At 22.8% G+C, this 20185-nt stretch overlaps 3 protein-coding genes across 6 annotated transcripts in view; 2 read left to right on the top strand and 1 right to left on the bottom strand.

Annotated features, from left to right (window-relative positions):
- Positions 1–51: 51 nt before the first annotated feature.
- Positions 52–1569, bottom strand: LOC128961833 (nuclear migration protein nudC-like). Its single transcript, XM_054308123.1, has 3 exons — positions 1222–1569; positions 246–1120; positions 52–181 (listed from the first exon to the last, which is right to left on the bottom strand). Exons 1-3 carry the CDS (start codon positions 1294–1296, stop codon positions 130–132), a joined length of 1002 nt encoding a protein of 333 aa, XP_054164098.1. The 5' UTR covers positions 1297–1569; the 3' UTR covers positions 52–129.
- Positions 1570–2265: 696 nt separating this feature from the next.
- Positions 2266–3620, top strand: LOC128961832 (HIV Tat-specific factor 1 homolog). The gene is made up of 2 exons (XM_054308122.1): positions 2266–3119; positions 3205–3620. The coding sequence occupies exons 1-2, from the start codon at positions 2350–2352 to the stop codon at positions 3602–3604; spliced, it is 1170 nt and encodes a 389-aa protein (XP_054164097.1). The 5' UTR covers positions 2266–2349; the 3' UTR covers positions 3605–3620.
- A 1330-nt stretch (positions 3621–4950) lies between these two features.
- LOC128961827 (beta-1,4-galactosyltransferase 1-like) overlaps positions 4951–20185 on the top strand; it is a 31673-nt gene continuing 16438 nt past the window's right edge. For 3 of the 4 annotated variants that reach the window (XM_054308115.1, XM_054308112.1, XM_054308116.1), the window contains exon 1: positions 15462–16532. In XM_054308115.1, coding sequence (XP_054164090.1) covers positions 15677–16532 — 856 coding nt within the window. In that variant the 5' untranslated portion in view covers positions 15462–15676. Of the gene's footprint in view, positions 5015–15461; positions 16533–20185 lie in introns of those variants that run through there. The other variant, XM_054308114.1, reaches the window with a different exon arrangement.

Below are 20185 nucleotides of genomic sequence, written 5' to 3'. Positions count from 1 at the left end.
GAAACAAATAAAATACTGTATTAAAAATATTAGACAAAATATGACAAGTATTTAATAAAATAATTATAATAATTGATATATTAAATCATAATTTGATTATAAATTGTTAATAAAGTTTATTTTAAATGATTAGTTGAATTTACAATTAGTAAAATCCATTTCCGGGTGTTGTTCCATAAACCTATTGTACAGATATTCAAACAATTACAACATAATTAACAATTAAATTACAAATAAATGTATACTTCTTGAGGAGATCCTGTTTCTTCTGGTCCTCACTCGTAGGTAAACCCAATTCTTTCTGTCTTTGGTCGTACATCATCTTCTCGACCATAGATCTGGTTTCTCCGTCCAAATCTCCTAATTTAGAGGCTTCGGGATTCACTTTTTTAGTGTTCATATCGGGATCGGTTGTCACCAATTTAGACCACCACTCCATTTGGTGTACTTTCTGTAATGTAATGACAATTGTATTCATTTCTTGTAATACCCAAATACAGTCTTCAATTTTAATTTCATTATAAAGTTCTCCGTCTATGATAGGCGTATGTCCTTTGAGTCCCACTTTAAGGTGTCGTTTCTTATACTCGACCACAATATCTCGTGCTTTCACTTTAAAGGCCACTTTAAGCGGCAAACGGACATCGATTTCGGACAGAGTCTGAGTCCACGAATAGTTCTCCAAATCACAGCCATTGCCAGCGTTAGGCTTCAGTTTATTTTTGTCGGCTTCATCTTCATCTTCGTCGTCACCTTTGGATTCATTGTCTTTATTTTCTCTCTCATTATCGCCTTTAACTCCATCAGAGCCGTTGACATCATTCTTATCGTTGTTCAACTTCTTTTGCAGACTATCTGCCTCTTCATCTGTTAGTTCAACAATCTTTGGTTTTGCATTTGCGGCCAACAATTCTTCTTCTTGACGTTTCTTTTGTTCCAAACGTTGTCGTCGTTTGTTTTCTGCCTCTTCTTTCTCTTTATTTTTTTCAGCGATCACTTTGTCGGCAATTTCTGCATATTTTCTGAACTTTTCTAAAACCAATTTCTCTGCCACTTCTCTCATTGGTCCCGAATAATAGTCTGTTTTTCGACACAAAAAGCTGAAGAATGTGTCCAAAAGCTGTAATAATGAGTAAAAGACATGACATTTGTGGTCAACAATCGAGACATCATTAGATGAGACAATCGTTAGCATTGATTGTAATGTTAAACATAACAAACCTCTTGAACGCCGCCCTCATGTTCTCTGGCCATCGATAGCAGAATGCCATCAAATTTTTCTTCATTTGAAGACATGATGTCAGTTACAAACAGTCGTTGGTTTGGCAGTCAATGTGATCAACAAAGAGGAGGAATGAAATGACAAAACACTTGAAGTAATAATACAAATGTCTTCACAATTGTCTTCAAAGTTATCAATAGTTTTCTCGAAACGATTAGAAAATTCAATGCAAAACATGTGACTGAAAGTACACTTTTGTTATGTCTATTGTAGTCAACATTGCATACAATTTAATGCTTTTTTCACTACAAGTTTTTTCCACATAATCTTATTATTCACTTATTTATTGAATGAATAAAAATGAGTCAATGCGTGGACTACTCGTGAAAAACGTGTAAAATATGAATCCGTTTTAAGACCAAAGCATTTGTATGTTAATGACTGTCAATCGGGGACTCAAATAACACACAAATATTTGTCACGTTGTTTGTGATTAGCGCTGTGTATGTGAATGTAAACGACATTATCATTGAAATCATTAAACGATTGATTCATTTATTAATTAATTTCTTTTATTTTGTGATCATTTGATCCAATTATCAGCGCATTTAAGACATGACTTATTGGCGTTCAGCGGGTATTACGTAAGTAATGACAACATATGCCATGAAATGTCAAAAACTAATTGATTTCGTCCGACAGATATCTGCGGTTCAGTTCAATTGCCGCCCGACAAGTGAGACGATCGCTGAAGAATGACCTCAAATCTGATCCAATGCGCGATTTGGCGACTATTAAGCGCATTGAAGTCAAGACCAGTGCCACCGCTAATACTAAATGAGACCAATATTTGTAGATATTTTAGTGTTAATTATGTTAACATTTATTGTAACAAATTATCTCATAATTAAAATTCTTAAGTAATATATTAACAAAATGGGATCAAATGAGTGACATTACCACAGATGATAACATATATTCCATATGAGATAATGTATTAATTGATTAGTTTATTAAATTGAAATAAATTATATTTTAGACGTTATTTATGTGTCAATTGTTTGCCATTTGTTTTGAATTTGCTTTGCGTTTGATTTTCGTCTTAACTGAAGACTATCATCAATACAATGGATGATGACTTTGAGTATCAGTTGGCACAAGAAAAGGCTGAAAATGTGGCCAAAAGTCAAGTGAAGACACGCATTGATCCGAAAGATGGCACCGAATATGAGTGGAACGAGCCGTTGAAAGCCTGGTTCCCGAAGATTGACGACGACTTCATCGCTAAATACCAGTCTTCTTACGGCAATTTTACTGACAATTCACAAATTAGTGAAGAACCGGGTTTTAGTGGACACAACCTGACTGTGACCTCAGATAACAATCAACCACAACAAACATCAAACAACTCCAATGATTATGATTTATCGGCTAATGTGACCAACAATGGTATCAATAAAATAACGGACAATAAGAAGCCTTTTGTATCGAAATTGTTGAACAAACGTAAAGAAGAAGAAGAGAAACAAGAATGGTTTGATGTCGACGATGAACACAACACCAAAGTCTATGTCAGTAATCTTCCATTGGATACGACTGAAGAAGAATTTGTCGAATTAATGAAGAAATGTGGATATATTGAAAAGGATGACATGAATCAGTTTAAGATTAAGTTATATAAGGATTCAAACGGACAACTGAAGGGCGACGGCTTGTGTACGTACCTGAAGATCGAGTCGATTCCATTGGCGCTCAGCATTCTTGATGAATATGTCTTCAAAGACAAGACATTACATGTGGAAAGAGCGAAGTTTTCACTCAAAGGAGATTACAATCCATCACTGAAACAAAAAAGAAAGAAAAAAGACAAACAAAAGGAGAAAAAGAAGATCGAAAGGTATGTTTCAATCGATAAGTCGTTGAATTTGTAATAATTTTGTTTTTTATTTGAAATCTGAATGAAATTGTTTTATAAATTACAGACTTCTTGATTGGAGACCAGAGAAGATAACCGTTGAGCGACCAAAAAGTGAGAAAACAGTTATTATTAAGAATATGTTTGATCCGAAAGAGTTTCTCGAAGAACCCAAACTAATACTTGAATACAGAAGTGATTTGAGAGATGAATGCACAGAAAAGTGTGGATCTGTTAAAAGAGTTGATATTTATGATTGTCATCCCGAAGGTGTTGCCGCCATTGTCTTTAATGAGTTTGAAGGCGCCGAACAATGCGTCCAACTAATGAATGGCCGGTTTTTTGCCGGTCGACGACTTACTGCTTGCCATTGGGACGGAAAGACTAGATATAAGATTGAAGAAACAGAAGAAGAAGCGGAAAAACGTATCAAACAATGGGATGAATTCCTCGAAAGGGATAACTAATTCATTTATTAATTACCGGTATTTGTTTATAAATTTTTAGATAAGTTATCATTTTTATATCATATTCATGTTATTTACATAAAATTATTATATTTATAAATTGAAATAAAATGTTTTAAAAACTAACTTTTATCTGATTATTGGTATTTTTATTTACCGGTAAATATATTTCTATCTTTAGTTTAATGTAATCTATGAAAAAGTACGTATAAAATGTGAAGTAAATACATTATATACAGTATTTGTCAATTTATAATATTAACATTTTTGACAACCATTAAATAGTATGTACCAGTAAATGAAGTGTGAAATAAAAAAACATATTAGTTATTTGATTATTATTTTTAGTAGAGTTGATAACTAATAAAATTGATTTAAATGTTATATAAAATAAACTGTTATGTCTGGTATGAATGTGACAATAGTTTAAAATTTAGAAATAGTCTCAAAATTTATATCTTTTTTCTATTCAATTTATTTCAAGTACTCTACTGTATATTATATTCAGAATATTATTTTTCATATGTTATGCTTACAAACGATTCAATAGTTTACATTGAAGTATCATTTAGTAGTATAAGATATAAACGGCAGCGCACTATGTAATACATAGTATGTATGAGTGCCACTAATTTTCTGGTTGCCATAGATGCCGATCAATCGATACATCACAGCATCCCTTTCCACGTTTATACATACATTCATCCCTCCCATAGCTTATTCACCTAAACATAACAAATCTTTAGATGAGAGAGAGAAAGAGGTTTTCTCCTCTGCTTCCAAATGAGCGCAAAGGCCGTACATTTTAAAGCACATCCATTGAAGGCTTTGCTCTATTATCCAGACGTATACACCATACGCGCCAACATCTGATTTGAGACGACTATTGCATAGCAGTAACAGACACTCAAAACAAGTGAACAGTTCTTTGCCAGCATTGGACAGACATATACGATGACAACCATAAGATATATAACAGTTTACTATTACTTTACATTTCAATAAATATGACAAACAGTTGTCTTTGGCGTTTGGCTTCATATTTGGCATCAAATCTTAGATTTAATATAAGCTTATATTTGTAATGATTATCTGAAAAAGTCATAAACTTTGTATTCACTTAACAATATTTCTAAATTAGTATTTCTTATCTTAATAAATCATTTTTATTAAATGTATGAACTGTTTATAAAATTAATAAATAAAACTTGTAATAAAATATTTATTTTTTAAAATTAGATAAGTAAATTGAACTAAAATTATGATACATAATATGTGTATTTATATCATAAGTTATAAACAATATAAAAATTAAAAGTTTAATTTAATATTTAATAAATTGAAGAAATTATGTGAATATTATCAACTTTTAACATTAATTGCTACAATACTACTTAATTAAAAATTCCTGTAAGTATATTGATTTTATAATATAATAATTAAAAAATATTTAATTAAATAATATTTTACATATAGAAATGAAATTTAAGCATATTTACAATTTACAGTATACTTCATATTTCATATATTACATATATTTTCATATAATAATTCATATATAAATTATGTATTTGTAAATTATATTTTTAAAAAAGCCTAAAGTATTTATTATATTTTGTTTATTTAAGTTCAATATAAAATATAATAACAAATATATGTTTGTTTAAATAAACTTATTTTTTTTTATTTATTTATCAATAAATTATATCTTTAGTAAATAGACTAATATATTAAATTTATTTTTCAGAGTAATGTATGCTTAATATAAATAATTTTTAAACAGTTTAGTAGTTTGTTTTATAAATAAATAAAAATGTTTAGAAACATTACTAAAACTAATAAATATTGTGAGAAAAATAAATAAACATTTTGTATATAAAGCAGTGGAATGAATGCCAAAGAATTTAATTCAAATACAAATTAAATTAAAAAAACTAAAAGAATATTCTTTGAAAACACGACCGAAATTCTTAAGACATTTTTTTTATTAAAATAAATTGAATGTAATTTCGAGCGAATTGTTATAACACAAGGAATGTCGAAATTCTTGTATTAAATAATAAGTTTGTTGTCGTAGTGTTAGTTGTTATGAGTGTAATGTTATTTTGCTTAGTTATGTACAATAGATATGTTATGATTAAAGTGAGAAATAAGATGTAAAAGTGAAAGATGTTATATTTATATACAGTATTGTAGTATTTGAGCAAAATTGTGATCAAATGATATTGTTTATGACCCGAGGCTTATATTTTGTCAATAAATACTATTTAATTTGTATAATAACAACATTCCAGAAAATATTGCATAAAACTAATATGAAATACTAGATCTAATAATAATAAGAATTATTTTTTTTATATAAAAAATGATATTCCTATTACATGTGACACAAATAACATTTTTATAAAAATTATATTAGTTTTTTAAAAAATAAAGTTACTTAATTATAAATTATTAAAATTAAAAAATTAATCTAATATATTTACTAAGTATTATTTATATTTAGATTAATTATTGGTATATTAAATAATATTTAACAACAATATTTAGATAATAACAATTTTTATTTAGCTATCAGATTAAAACATTGTATTTGTAAAGTTTAATGCATTTCAATATTTTATATAAACACAATATAGTCTAGAATTTATGGGAAACAAATAATAGAAAATACTGTGTAATAATATAAATACAAAAAACAATAAAACTCACACAATATTCTGTAAATGCTATTCAAAGTTATACTAGATTTAACTGCATTGTTATATTCAATAAAATATTGTAATCTTATATATAATTTTTATTTTTCAAAGATAATGCCATATTTGCCCTAAAACAATGGTTAGAGCTTTTCTATATCTATAAATTTTTATTGTACTTATCTGTTTAAATTTTTTATGTATTAAAATAAATGTAGATATTGTTTTTTTCAATAATACATTAATATTTGCTACATATGTGAATTATAATTTATATTGAGCACATTTCAAAAATAATATCAAAATCAAAAAATTTAAGATATAGTATTATAATTATATAGCATTTTAAATATTTTACTAGTTTTATAATAAAAGCAGTAAATTGATAAAAATATATTGGTATACGTGACAGATAAAATAAATACATTATTAATTTTTTATATTAATTTTTTGATGAAAACAATTTTAAACGCAAACAATTTTATGTAATCTTCTTAAACATTATCAATGTTTATACGCATAAAAACAATGTTTGTATTATCGATGTAGTCGTGGTTTAGGGAGTGATGTCAGTCCTGTCAATAATATTATTCTTTTCATTAAATAAAACTTATATAATATAATAAAATTTTATGTTCAATATTTGGTAAATGTATTTTTGGTTAATCTGTAAATTATTAATTGTTTGCATTTATAATTCATTTAAATAATAAAATAATATTTGTTTAATAAAAATAATATAAATTATACTATATAATATACTTTTCAAAATGTATAGAATATTATAAATTAAGAATATAACACTTAACTATAATAGATACAATTTAATATTTTTTAAATAATTTATATATATCCATTACAATAATTTATGAAATTTAATAAAATCAATATAAAATATATACACTATATATTTAAAACAAAGTATAATTTGTTTAATTATTTTAATAAAATTAGTAATTCCTTTTTGCTAATTATTATATTTAGAAACCAATTATTTATATATTTTCTATAAGAAATATTTTTTAAAAAAATAATAAAAATTTAAAATCTATTTTTATATCAAACTTTTTTATTTATAATAAGATCCGACGTTTTTTGAAAAATTGATAGTTTATACTGAATAAAGAGTCAATACTTTATTATAATTTAATACTAAATAGTGTTCATGGGATGGATTCAAATAATTTTTTATATTTATTGTATGTCTGGTATCAATAAATTTAAATAAAAATGCATTAGTATTTAGAAATAATGTTCTGATTAAACATTAATATATTTTTGATTTATGGTTTAAAATATTTTATATAAAGAAATAAACATTTTAAGATATTAGTGAATCGTTTAATGATATTTATATAAAAACGTGTTTTATATAAAATTTCAAATATTTAAAAATAACAATTATTAAATATATTTATTTCTAATGTATTTCATGTGACTTAATAACACTTCTCAAATTGTATTACAATATTATTTATTTTTTGAGTAATAGTAAAAATTCAAGAAGTATTATACATAAAAAATATAATTAGTATTTTATACAATAATCAAACAAATTTTGTATTAAATTATTGGCTATTGGTTTACAATTAGTTAACCTCAACTCAAATTTCTAACAATTTCAACTAAAATCATAATAAGGCATTAAATATGACTTAAGAAAATAAGTCATAAGTAAAGGGAAGAATTGGATGAGAAGTAGTGAAGAATTGACATAAAAAACTAAAAATATTTTTTTAATCCATATAAATGTTTGCCGATTATTGATTGCCTTATAGGCCTAATACTGTCTAACAAAAGATATAGTGATAAATGATTACATATTTAATACAAGTGCCTATCGGTAACAGTGAGTTAATGTTTCAACACATATCACATTTGTTTCACTATTTAGGCGTTTATATGATTGTCACAAAAATTCTCTTTTATTATATATTTTCCAATTGAATTGATTTCTAATACAGAATATTTTTATAACAAATGTTATTATTTAAACTGGTTTCTAAAACGACTAAATGTAAACCGTAATTACAATTATTATCTAATTATTTATCAAAAATTATATTTTTTTATTATCTATTATACAGTACTTTATATATATATATATATATAGAAAGTATAAGATTTAAGTTTATTCATTTTTATAAATTGCCTGAAAAATATTATTAATTAAAAAATAATTTTTAGTTATAGACTTTTTAATTAAACTTCTATAATATATAGCATATAACAAAAAAATGTTAAAATCATAGATTATTCGAGATTAAAAAATTAAAGATTGTATAATGTCTGTTTTTAAAAAATAAAATATTATTTAATATTTATAAAAATAATTTTTAATATTAAAGTTAATTGCAAGTAAAATCTATTTACCGGTAATTTAAAACATATTAAATAATAATAATTCCATAATACTTTATATACTGTATAATATATCCAGTATATATATATATTGATAAATTTATTTTATACTATTATTATTGTTTTATGAAATAAAAATAGTAATAATTATTAATTTATATATTTTGTGTCATATTATTATTATTATTATTATTATTATTATTATTATTACTAGAAATTTGAAGAATAATAGGATATTCGAATTCTGTTGAATCTAAACTATACTTAATTATAAATAATTTGAAACGCCTTAAAGCTTTTTTTATATATATATATATTAAATAGTTTACGAGTAATATGACATAGTTTATTAAAAAGTTAAAAATTTAATATTTAATATAATAAAAACTACCCTGTATATCAGCATGCAATTATTTTTAATTAATTCTATATTAAAAATAGCACATTTCATCTGTTTATTCTAATTGTCTAACTTTTATAGTCTATAGAGTCTATCTATAAATTAAATTAAACAGCACTAAAATAAGTCAAGTAGTTTTTAGAGATATTAATAGTTTGATCTTGATACTTAGATAAAAAATTCACTTTATGTACATTTAAAAAAAATAATTTTTGTATATTTTGTATTTTAGCAAAATTACTGAACCATTAATGTTATCCCAAAGACTTTGTTGTCATTTATAAACATTATTCATAATTTTTTCACTCTATAATAGTTATTGTATAATATTATGAGTTTTCAAAAAAAATTACAAAAGAATTTACGTTAAAATATATTGCTTTCTGTTTTTATAAAATGGAATTTTAGAAACATTTCTAAATTAATTTTTAAAAAATATATATTTTTTATAAGTGATATTTAAAAATAAATTGTAATCACTTATTATTACGAACTTAAATAAGCAATAAATTGGTTTCAATTGTAATAATAACTATCCTATTGCTTGTTGTCTTCACTGGCTTTTTATATAAAATGTTATTTTGTTGTAAAATATTATATTATCCATCCAACGATAAATTTAAAACTTTTACTATAAATATAATCTCAAATGAGTAATAAAATAATAAGCTCAACATTTGGTGATAATAGTGTTGTGTAAATAATAAATTTTCTATATAAATTTTCAAAATAATTCTACTTTTTAAATAAGTACAAAGTAAATTATTATTTTAAATCAAAACTATTTAATTTTAGGTTATTAAAAGATTTTATTTTTAAATAATCAAAATCAAATTAAGAAATAAAATAAACTTTTAGTAGGTTATAAAATATATAATAATAATTAACAAAAATAAATAAAGTCACATTTATGAAATTATTTATTTAATTTATTTATTACAATGAACAGTAATAGTTTTTGTCTACTATAAATTTTATAAACATTTTTGCTATTATATAATTTTGAATATTATATTAAGTAAAAAGATTTAGTTAGTAAAGTTTTTTGTATTTTTATTAGAAATTTCCTATTAACAAAACTATTGTATTGAATCATGATCTCTGCTATATTTTTGTTAACTTTTATTATTAGTTTTTCGGGTCAAATATTTATCGTTTACATTATTATCTATTATAGTGTCCTAAAAATTCTTTAGATAAACCGTTTTTATATAAAAATAAATTAGTGATAGAATTAGTAGAGTATAACTTACCATTATTTATATTTATATTTATCTATATATAACTTAATATACAAAAACACATCATTTTCTAAAGGATCTAATTTGTGCTTCATTTTAATGTTATTAATGTTTAATTACTTAAATGATGTGTTTGGGACATACAGTTCACTGGTAAACCTGACGTTTAACGAGAAGTTATTGATTTAATTAAAATATACAGAATATTCTGTTGACAACATTTCTTATATAATGTATATATTATACAAATAATATTATGCACTGTTCACTAAACTTAGATGTAATATACATTTTGATTGTATAGCTAGCCATAACATAAGTCATGTGATAATAAATTAGTTTTTACTGTTTATTTAACTTAACTAATAAATAGGCATAATTTATATTAACTATTTTAGCAAAAAATTTCTAAATTATAAATTTACATTTAGAAACTTTACTTAAATGTAATTTAATAAATATTGATTTTATTGTGCTAGTAATAAAAATATTCAATATGTAAAAGTTATAAACATTTATTATTTTGTATATTGTGTTAAAAATTTATAATTTTTGTAATTTATAATTGACATTTTGTTAGATTATTTTTGTATTGTGAGTACAAATATATATCAAACTATAGTTTAAAATATGCATCAAATAATTGTTATAATTTACTATATTAGCAAATATTTGAAAAACAAGTTTAATTATATCAGATTTTAAATTTCAAATAAACTTGCAATTACTCGTGATATTAAAGTTATATACCAAAACATAATAAATCGATATTTATTAGAAATATTATATGTTTGTATGTAATTACAAAAACTAATAATTTGTTTATATTTTAACGATTTATATATATACTAACAATCATTGATTAGAGACAACAGGGAATTCAAAATACAAATAACACTTCATTTATCTTAATTAAGAAAAATGAAAGCAAAAATAGAAAGGAAATTAATATCGAAATAGAAATATTAAATAAAATACAATTTGGTCTAAATATTGATTCATTTATTTCCTATATAACAAAAATTTAAATATAAAAGTTTATCAAAAAATATATTATTAAATATTTCTATTTATTAATTCATTAACACACAATTTTATATTATAAATTAGAACTATTAATAATAATATAACAAATCTATTTTTTACTTAAATGATTTTTTAAATAAAATACAAATTTCTATTAAAATTATATTTTAGTTTAAAAATTAAATAAATTAAAACAAATACTTTTATTTAATATATTTCTTAATTTTAAAATTTAATAAATAATAAAAAATTTATTTAATTTAAAATTCTATTAAATATAAAGTAATAAATAAATAATAATAAATAACTTATTAAAACTATATTTTTGCATAATATAAAATAAGAAATATACTACATTTATTAATTTTAATTATATAAAATGTTTTAAAAAATAATAATACATTTTATAATTATATAATATATTATATTATATAAAATTCTAATAAAAATGTATTTTATCAAATATTTCAAATTACACGTTGAGTAATTTAAAATATTTAAAATTGATATAAATTTTATAATTTAATTACTTTATATAACATCAAATAAACTTTAATAAATAATGTTATTAAATTATTTTTAAAATTTTGAAAAATGGTGTTTAAAATTGAAATATAAATCTTAATCCTCACTCATATACCCCAAGATTTTTTCATTATATATCACACAATACTCAACTCTAGACTCAAAAAACTCTGTTTATAATATTTAGTTAATAAAATATAATATATTTATAAATTAAAAAACGTATATTTAATCTATTTATGTAAAATTATTAATATTTCATAATCACGAACTTCTGAAATGAGTACATATCTGAATTCTATATGTCCTTCAGTCCGCATTTTATTGAATTCAGATTTGCATTAAGCAACAAAAATAAGGTATAGGAGATCAGCATTAAAATTTAGATATCTTTTCGGGAACATAGAGAAAATGGCGGTCAAAGTACAAAAAAAAATTGAAAATAATTTTTAGAGTATAAATTTGAATAAAACATCAAAATTAAGATATAGTGGATTAGTTAAATTTTTTTACATCTTTAGGGACAATATATAAAACGGCGACCAAAACACAAAAATTTTAAATTTAATGATTAATTCTTAGATTTGAATAAAGCATCGAAAAGAAGTTATATAGAATTAGATACTAATTTTTATATCTTAAAGAAGATAGAAAAAAATGATTGAATTAATACTTTTTAAATTCAAGTTAAATTAAAAGTAAATATAATAATTTTTTTGAGTTATTTGACACCATATATGACTAAAGTTGAGTTTATTTTGTCGTACTGAGTCATTTGATTTTAACTTAATTTTTTAATTCGGAATTAAGAGTTCGTATAGAAATGCTTTCTAGCATTCTCAACTGGTTTATATATTTATTTTATAGTAAATAAGATTTAACATAAATTTGTATTTTTCTTTTAAAAAACATTTTTACTTCAAATTACTTAATATTTTTAAAAATATAAATTTGACAAAATGTAAATAAATATAATTTTTTATTTAAAGTTTTTAGTACTCAATTTTATACTACATTTTTACATTTAATATGATTTTAAGTTATATAAAATAAATATTTGATATTATTTCAAAAATATTAAATAATAAAGTAAAAGTTATATTAATAATTTATTTAAACTAAATAAATATAAATTTTTAAACAAATATATACTAGTAAAAGCTTACATTTTGATATAATAAACAATTTTATTTGAATATTATTTTATAAAGATATTACAATTAACTAATATACATTATTATTAAAAACTAATTATTTTTAGCAAACAATAATTATCGAATAAAGTATGTAAAAAATATTTTAAAATTTTAATAGTCATTATAAATTTATAAATAAAAAGATATATAAAGTAATTTTAAAATTTTAAGGCTCAATAAAATTTATATTATTGTATTTATATAAACTAAAAATAAAATTTATTTTGAAAATGTATTTATTTTTATTACTGATATATACCGTATGATAGAATGTTTACAGTGTATTATGTATTCAATACTTAGCTATTAGTAATTGTAATAAAGTTTAATAAGTTATTTCCTTTATTGTTATTATTAAACGTATTTGAAATCTATTCAAACAATTTTATCATTAAAACTCAATCACAATTAAATGAATCAATTTGGATGCGGACATCAGTTATTGCCTACAAAATGGGTCCAAACAACAAACCATTGCATAAATAAAAAATCAAAGACACAAATAAAAATAACTTTTGTCATGACTTTCATCTTTAACTTTTAGTTGTTGTAGTTTTTATAGCATTAGAAATAAAATGAAAAGTAATGTCAGACTACAAGAAAATTAAGAAAAATATAGAGAAAAACGATTTATGGCTTCAATTCATTTCCGATATCAACTAAAATGCTAACAATAATTGCATTTTACTTGTTTGTTGTATTTGTTTTTATTTTGTTTGCTATTTGAATGTACAATATTGGTTGGGTAGTTATATAGACAAACATAAAACTAGTATAAATAATATAAAAATTTATTAAAAATTTATACCTAAACCAGTGAAACATTTTTTTGGAGGTATGGTATCGTTTGATAGTAAACAGCAAATTGATTTTCAGGTAATATTGTACTGTAAATGCTATGTCATATGTATAAGAATATTGTGTATATAAATTACAGTTAGATATTTGTAGTATATTAGAGATTTTATTAATCATTTACATTATATCGAAAAACATTTAATACTGTATATCGTATTTAACATTGCATTACATTTTATTATTTATAGCAATAAGCTGTACATAATATACCGGTATAGTTATTAAATTATTAAATTTTGTTATTATAAAAAACTTTTTAATTAAAAAAAGGTTTACTTAAATGAACAATAAATATTTGATTATACAATTTTTTAAATAAATTTTATTTTAGTTTAAAGTTTATTTTGTGTTCAATTTCTTTTTATTGATCAGTATTACAGTATTATACGGCAATATATTTTATTTAATAGGCTTATTTCATATTTTAGGTATGTTTTAACTATTAATTACTTGTATATGATTTATAATATTTATATTTATATAAATGAACAAAAATAGAAATGTTTGAGTTTAAGATATCGAAACTGTTTGATCATAAATTTTATTTTTATTTTTTATTAAATTCACACTTAATATAATCTAATACTGAAATAAATGAATGAGTGAGTGAGTGAGTGAGTGATTGAGAAAGAGAGAGAGAGAGAGAGAGAGAGAGAGAGAGAGAGAGAGAGAGATTGAAAAGATTTTTGCTTTAAAAATAAGTCTTTACTTTTAAGATATAATCAGTTTTTAGGTGAGAAAATGAAACTATAATATTGATATTTTCACAGTAAATGTTTGAATCTATATATCAATTCATATATATAACTAAAGTAAAGATAATATTAATTCAAATACTTGATTATGTATACGAAGAATACAATATACTATATATTGAAAGAAACTATTTATCAATTGAAACAAAAACAAAATTGAATTTCATATGAGTCTATATAATGTAACTAAAGATTGTTTGCTGTATAAACTAAGCTAAATCACAATATAAAATATACACTTTATAGTTAAATATATCAATAAATTGTTTCAAAGTTTTGATATTTTTATATAAATTTAAGTTATTTATTTAGTTAACAATTTACAAAACTATATATATGTATACTAAGAATAAGTAAACTTAGATCAAAATTCAAATTACTGTAGTAAATAAAAATTAAATTATTATAAGTTTTATTAGTGCTGTATTAATATTACAAAAAATGATAATTTATATTAAATTTATACTGTATTAAACTTAGTACAGTATATGAAATTTTGTCTAAAAAGTATTTTAATATCATATAACAGATTTTTTAGTGTCATTATATACTAAAGACATGACACGAGAGATGTTTATAAAAGTTAAAAAACTAAATTTAATACAAAACTAAATAATATTTTTAATATAAATAATATACAATGATTTGAGTATCTCTTTAAACGTTTAAACTTTTATTTTCCAATGAAATATAAAACTGTAAACTACTTGACTTTACATACAATGTATTAATATTATTATCTGTCAATCAATTGGTCACACAATTCATATGACATATTGTTTAAGTGTTTATTCTATGAATGATTTCATAACCCTTTAGGAGATAAACACAGAAACCGTTACATAAAGTGATGTTATGTTTGGTTACTATTAGTGTGTAAAGTGTGGACCAATTGATTGACACATTGATTGACTATTTAGTTGTTAATTATAGTGACCACTGATTATGATATTATCATATGTTTGTCCAGTGATTGATGTCTTGCGATGTCGTTATTGAAATCCGCGCCAAATGAAGCCATCGAAGGGACGGTTAGTCCGAATGCCAGTACCGCCGGTGCGACCATTGCTTCGGCGAACAATCAAACGCTTTCTTCGTCTGTTGCCTTCAATACTATTACTTCTGTTTGTGGTTTCACTGATTTTTGTGACACTAATGCAAATCGCAGTCATTCATACACATCGACGCCTTCAACGAAACCAAAACACCGTCGGCAACACTGTTGGAGGCCAACAGTCGACAGTTGCGGCCAAAGCTATGTTATTAGCGGCCGTTATGGCCAACAATCAGTCGGTGCCACAACACTTGGCAGGAGTCATTCAGAGACAATCGACACCGACTGCGGTCACCCCTTCCATTGTGGCCACTAGTGGTCACCAAACGACACTCAACGGTGTGTTGAGTGTTAAGAAGACAGAGGTGTTGCGCATTGAGGCACTGCTGGACAAGAACTTACCGTCCATTGAGACCAACTCTCAAGTGCTCCAGAACTTTGTCAACTTAGGAAGGATCAGACAAATCATTCACCACTTTAGTGATGACCACAACTACAATACACCACTTGTGGTCAAACAGACTAACAACCAATCAATCAGTAATGTGTTAGATATGAACCAATTGCTCACAAATCAACTCTTATTTAGTGTTAACCACAACAACGGTGTCCACACCATCACTACTGGCGATGAGAGACAACATAACCAACGATTGGCTAATGAGTCTCATATTGTCGTCAATAGCTTTGGCGGCCAATTAGTTATTGATGGCAAACATAGCAATGAAAATGTATTGATTTCTTCACCATTAGTGACGACAACACATCCGTTTCAATCAAAATCCTTGTGCTCTGCAGTGCCTCCAAACTTAGGTATGTGTTTCTGACATCAATTTATTGGTTATTATTATTATTATTATTATTATTATTATTATTATTAGCAAAATATCATTATTTTATTTTTATTAAACATTCTGTTAATCTATTTTCATAAAAACCAATTATTTTTCCAATAATAAACCAGAAATATTTGACGACAAAATAATTTAGTTTTTTATTTTATAGTTTAAAAAATCATATTTAATTATTAGTATTATTTAAAAATATAATGTTAATTATGATGATATTAATTATTTTGAGTAACTTAATCTAGATAATTTATTAATAGATATAGTATAAGATAATTAATTTATAGTATATTAACTAAATATTTAATGAATAGTGTGTTGATATAGTAGTTATTTTTAAAAAAATTTTAAGCCACTAATACCAGTGATGGTACACTCGTTTCATTTACTTTAATATTCAATAGAGAGTAAAAATGCAAATTAATTCCTATTCAATGATTACTTGCAATCAATGTCTACACAGGGATGCACTCGACTGCTGCTTATCTATATATTCACATTTATATATATATACAGTTCATTCATATATAAATTTATATAAAGTAATATACATTAAATAACATACTGTAAGTTATAATACTATATAATAGTATAGTTAGTACTATTAAATACTGAATATTAGTAAATTATATAATAAGATTGAGTGAAAATTTTGCATACGTTAACTCTCTTAGTTGTATTTTTAGTAAATGTGCAGCAATTTGATTGATTTTACAAAACACAAACTTGATTTTTACACTACTATTATAAACATTAAACAAAACTAATTATTTTAAGATATTTTTTCCACTAAATTGTTTATACTGGTATGTCTAATAGTTTTAAAACATGACATACAATTTTCTAAAAATATATTTAACATTTCAAAATTATTTTCATATTTTTGCATTTTACTGTATTATATATTAAATTATAAAATACTTACAATATTCATAATTTTGTTTGTAAAATATGTAAAATTTTTGATTAATTATTTCAATTTTGACATATTTTAATAATTATTATATAACTATATATGATTTAAGTATATAAACTGTAATATTATAAAATATGATTAAGTTATTATTTGAGAGAATAATGTTGAAAATTACATGGAATTTGTGTTGGAATTTATTTTTGAATAATTATTTTCAATGAAAATATAGTGAAAACATATTTATAGAGAAAAAACTATTGACGAGTTGTTTATCACATAAACAAAATAGTTTGTCTTATATTAATATATAAACAGTTATCTCATTATTTTTATTTTCATAGTGTCTTTTGCAGGGCTTTTGTTTTACTACTTTTAACAGATTTAGCAAAATATTCAGTTAATAAATCATTGATTGAATATAAAATGTGATTTAAATTTATACTAATCATACGGTACTCATATTGCTTATAGTCTGAAAGTTATGAAAACTACTGGTACAGCGAAATACTGGCGCCTAAAATCCATATATCATTATATTTATATTTTATTCCGTATAAATATATCCGTTATTATCAATCAATCATTTTGTATATAATAGTCTTTTCTATCCAATAATCCATTGGTTGAAGAATTAAATTGAGATTTTTATGATATATTTATATTAATATATTAGACATAAGAAAATAGATAAAGACTTATAAATAAATACAAAAGGAGACTGTGTTTGACCAGAAAATTGATATCACATATAAATATTAGTATATATTAACGATGAGGTTATATAAGAGGCCATAACTGAGGAAATGATTTGCAAGAAATCAATTCATTATCGGCAGAAGCGGTCAAAGTTTGTGTTGTATTTGTAATCAATTTTAGTGTTCATTATTTTACTCATAATTCTTGTCTTTTTTGACCAATACTTGATCTCTCACTATATTTGTTTGTTTTTATAGATCGTATGGTACTGTATATACTATACATTATATGTTATATTTAGTAGTACTGTATAACGCATCTCAAGTCTCTCGTTTTACTGACAAAACAAATCTGAGGTTTGGCTCAATTCTGTATATATAAACAATGTTTGAATAGATAGTGAATCGATATTTTTACCCATTTGTTAGTCTATTTTACAAATACTGTTGTCTTACAATAGACTCTCTCTATTGGCAAACAATAGTTCTACTTATATATTATTACTGTATATACGGTATGTCTATTATTTATGTACACAAATGTTTGCTATTGTTATCGATACGTAATCATTGCAATAATATTAAAATTAGACTATTGTTATAATATATATATATATATACAGTATATTGGTTTTGTAAACTTTTTTGACAATATTGCGAGTTTACAATAATTCACAATATTTGTTGAATTATAATATCAAATATCATGACTTATCTGCTGACAAATGCTACCAACAAATGATATTTTTATTGAATACTCCATCAAATATAAACACATATAATAATTGATTTACTTTATAATCAATGATAAATTAAATTGCTTTTAGCTTAATTTCTGTGTCATAATCATTGCTTATGTTAACGCTTTTATTGCAGTATTTTTAGCAGTAGGTTATTATTTTAAGCAAAATATCAATAGTATTTACATAAATATTAAGCTATTAAGCAGTGATTTTGATTAAATACCAAATTTATCAAATATTTGAACTTAAAATTTAAATAAATAAATATATTTTCCATAGAAAACCATTTGTCAATAATAGTATTACTATTCATGATTTGCCCAATTTTTACGATACATAAGACTAATGACAGCAAATGTAATAGTGATTTGAAAAGATGTCAAATACTGATATTTATTTATACTAAAAATCTATTACTAAAATATATTTCTGTAAAGAAAACATCGATTTATTATATTTTCTATTTTCACTCTAAATGTGATTTAGTTTAAAAAAAATTATTTTTCTACCATATTTGGTATTGATTTATTTATTTGTATTTTCATGTAAATCACGTTTATCTTAATATATCTTCTAGCTATAAATTTAAAATATTAATGATTACAATTTAAATTACCAAATTTTTGTATGATTTTTATAAAAAAATAAATTATTGATTATCTACTAAATTATTTGTACAAAATTTAAATCTTTGTTTTTTGTTACTATTATTAGTAATGTATATTAAAATGTTAAGCTTATGGAAGTAAAAGTATATGTGATGTTTTAACAAACAAAAATATTTTGTTTTGTTTAACATGTCGTTCAAATAAAAGGCAATTGAGAAATATATATAAAAAAAGTAAAAACCATTGAAAAGATAAGACAACAAAAGCTAAAACATGACTCATGATTGTCGTTGACTGTCAATCACTATTGATTTGCTGTCAAATACAGTTAACATATAACTATCCCAACACTAAAAAAATCACATCACTGTCGGACACAATAAAGTTTTTTAATATAATCTATTTTACGATATAATATAAGCTAATTGCATAAAATATTAGTGTTAAGTCATGCATCAGTCAATTTTTATACAGTATATAAAAAATATTATTTGATTACATAAACACTTTATATGTGTGAAAATTTATTGTTTCTTAATATATTTTAATCGTTGTTTTTAATTTGTTAAATTTAGCATGATACATTATTAATATTTTAACCATATATTTTGATACAATTTTGACATTTTTATTTTTCTTAGATTATAAGTTTATCT

The sequence above is a fragment of the Oppia nitens genome, unplaced genomic scaffold, assembly GCF_028296485.1.
Source record: "Oppia nitens isolate AA-2021 unplaced genomic scaffold, nextdenovo-longstitch-racon4-pilon3 scaffold5_pilon_pilon_pilon, whole genome shotgun sequence".
Lineage (NCBI taxonomy): Eukaryota > Metazoa > Arthropoda > Arachnida > Sarcoptiformes > Oppiidae > Oppia > Oppia nitens.
This window is presented reverse-complemented; position numbering and strand designations above follow the sequence as displayed.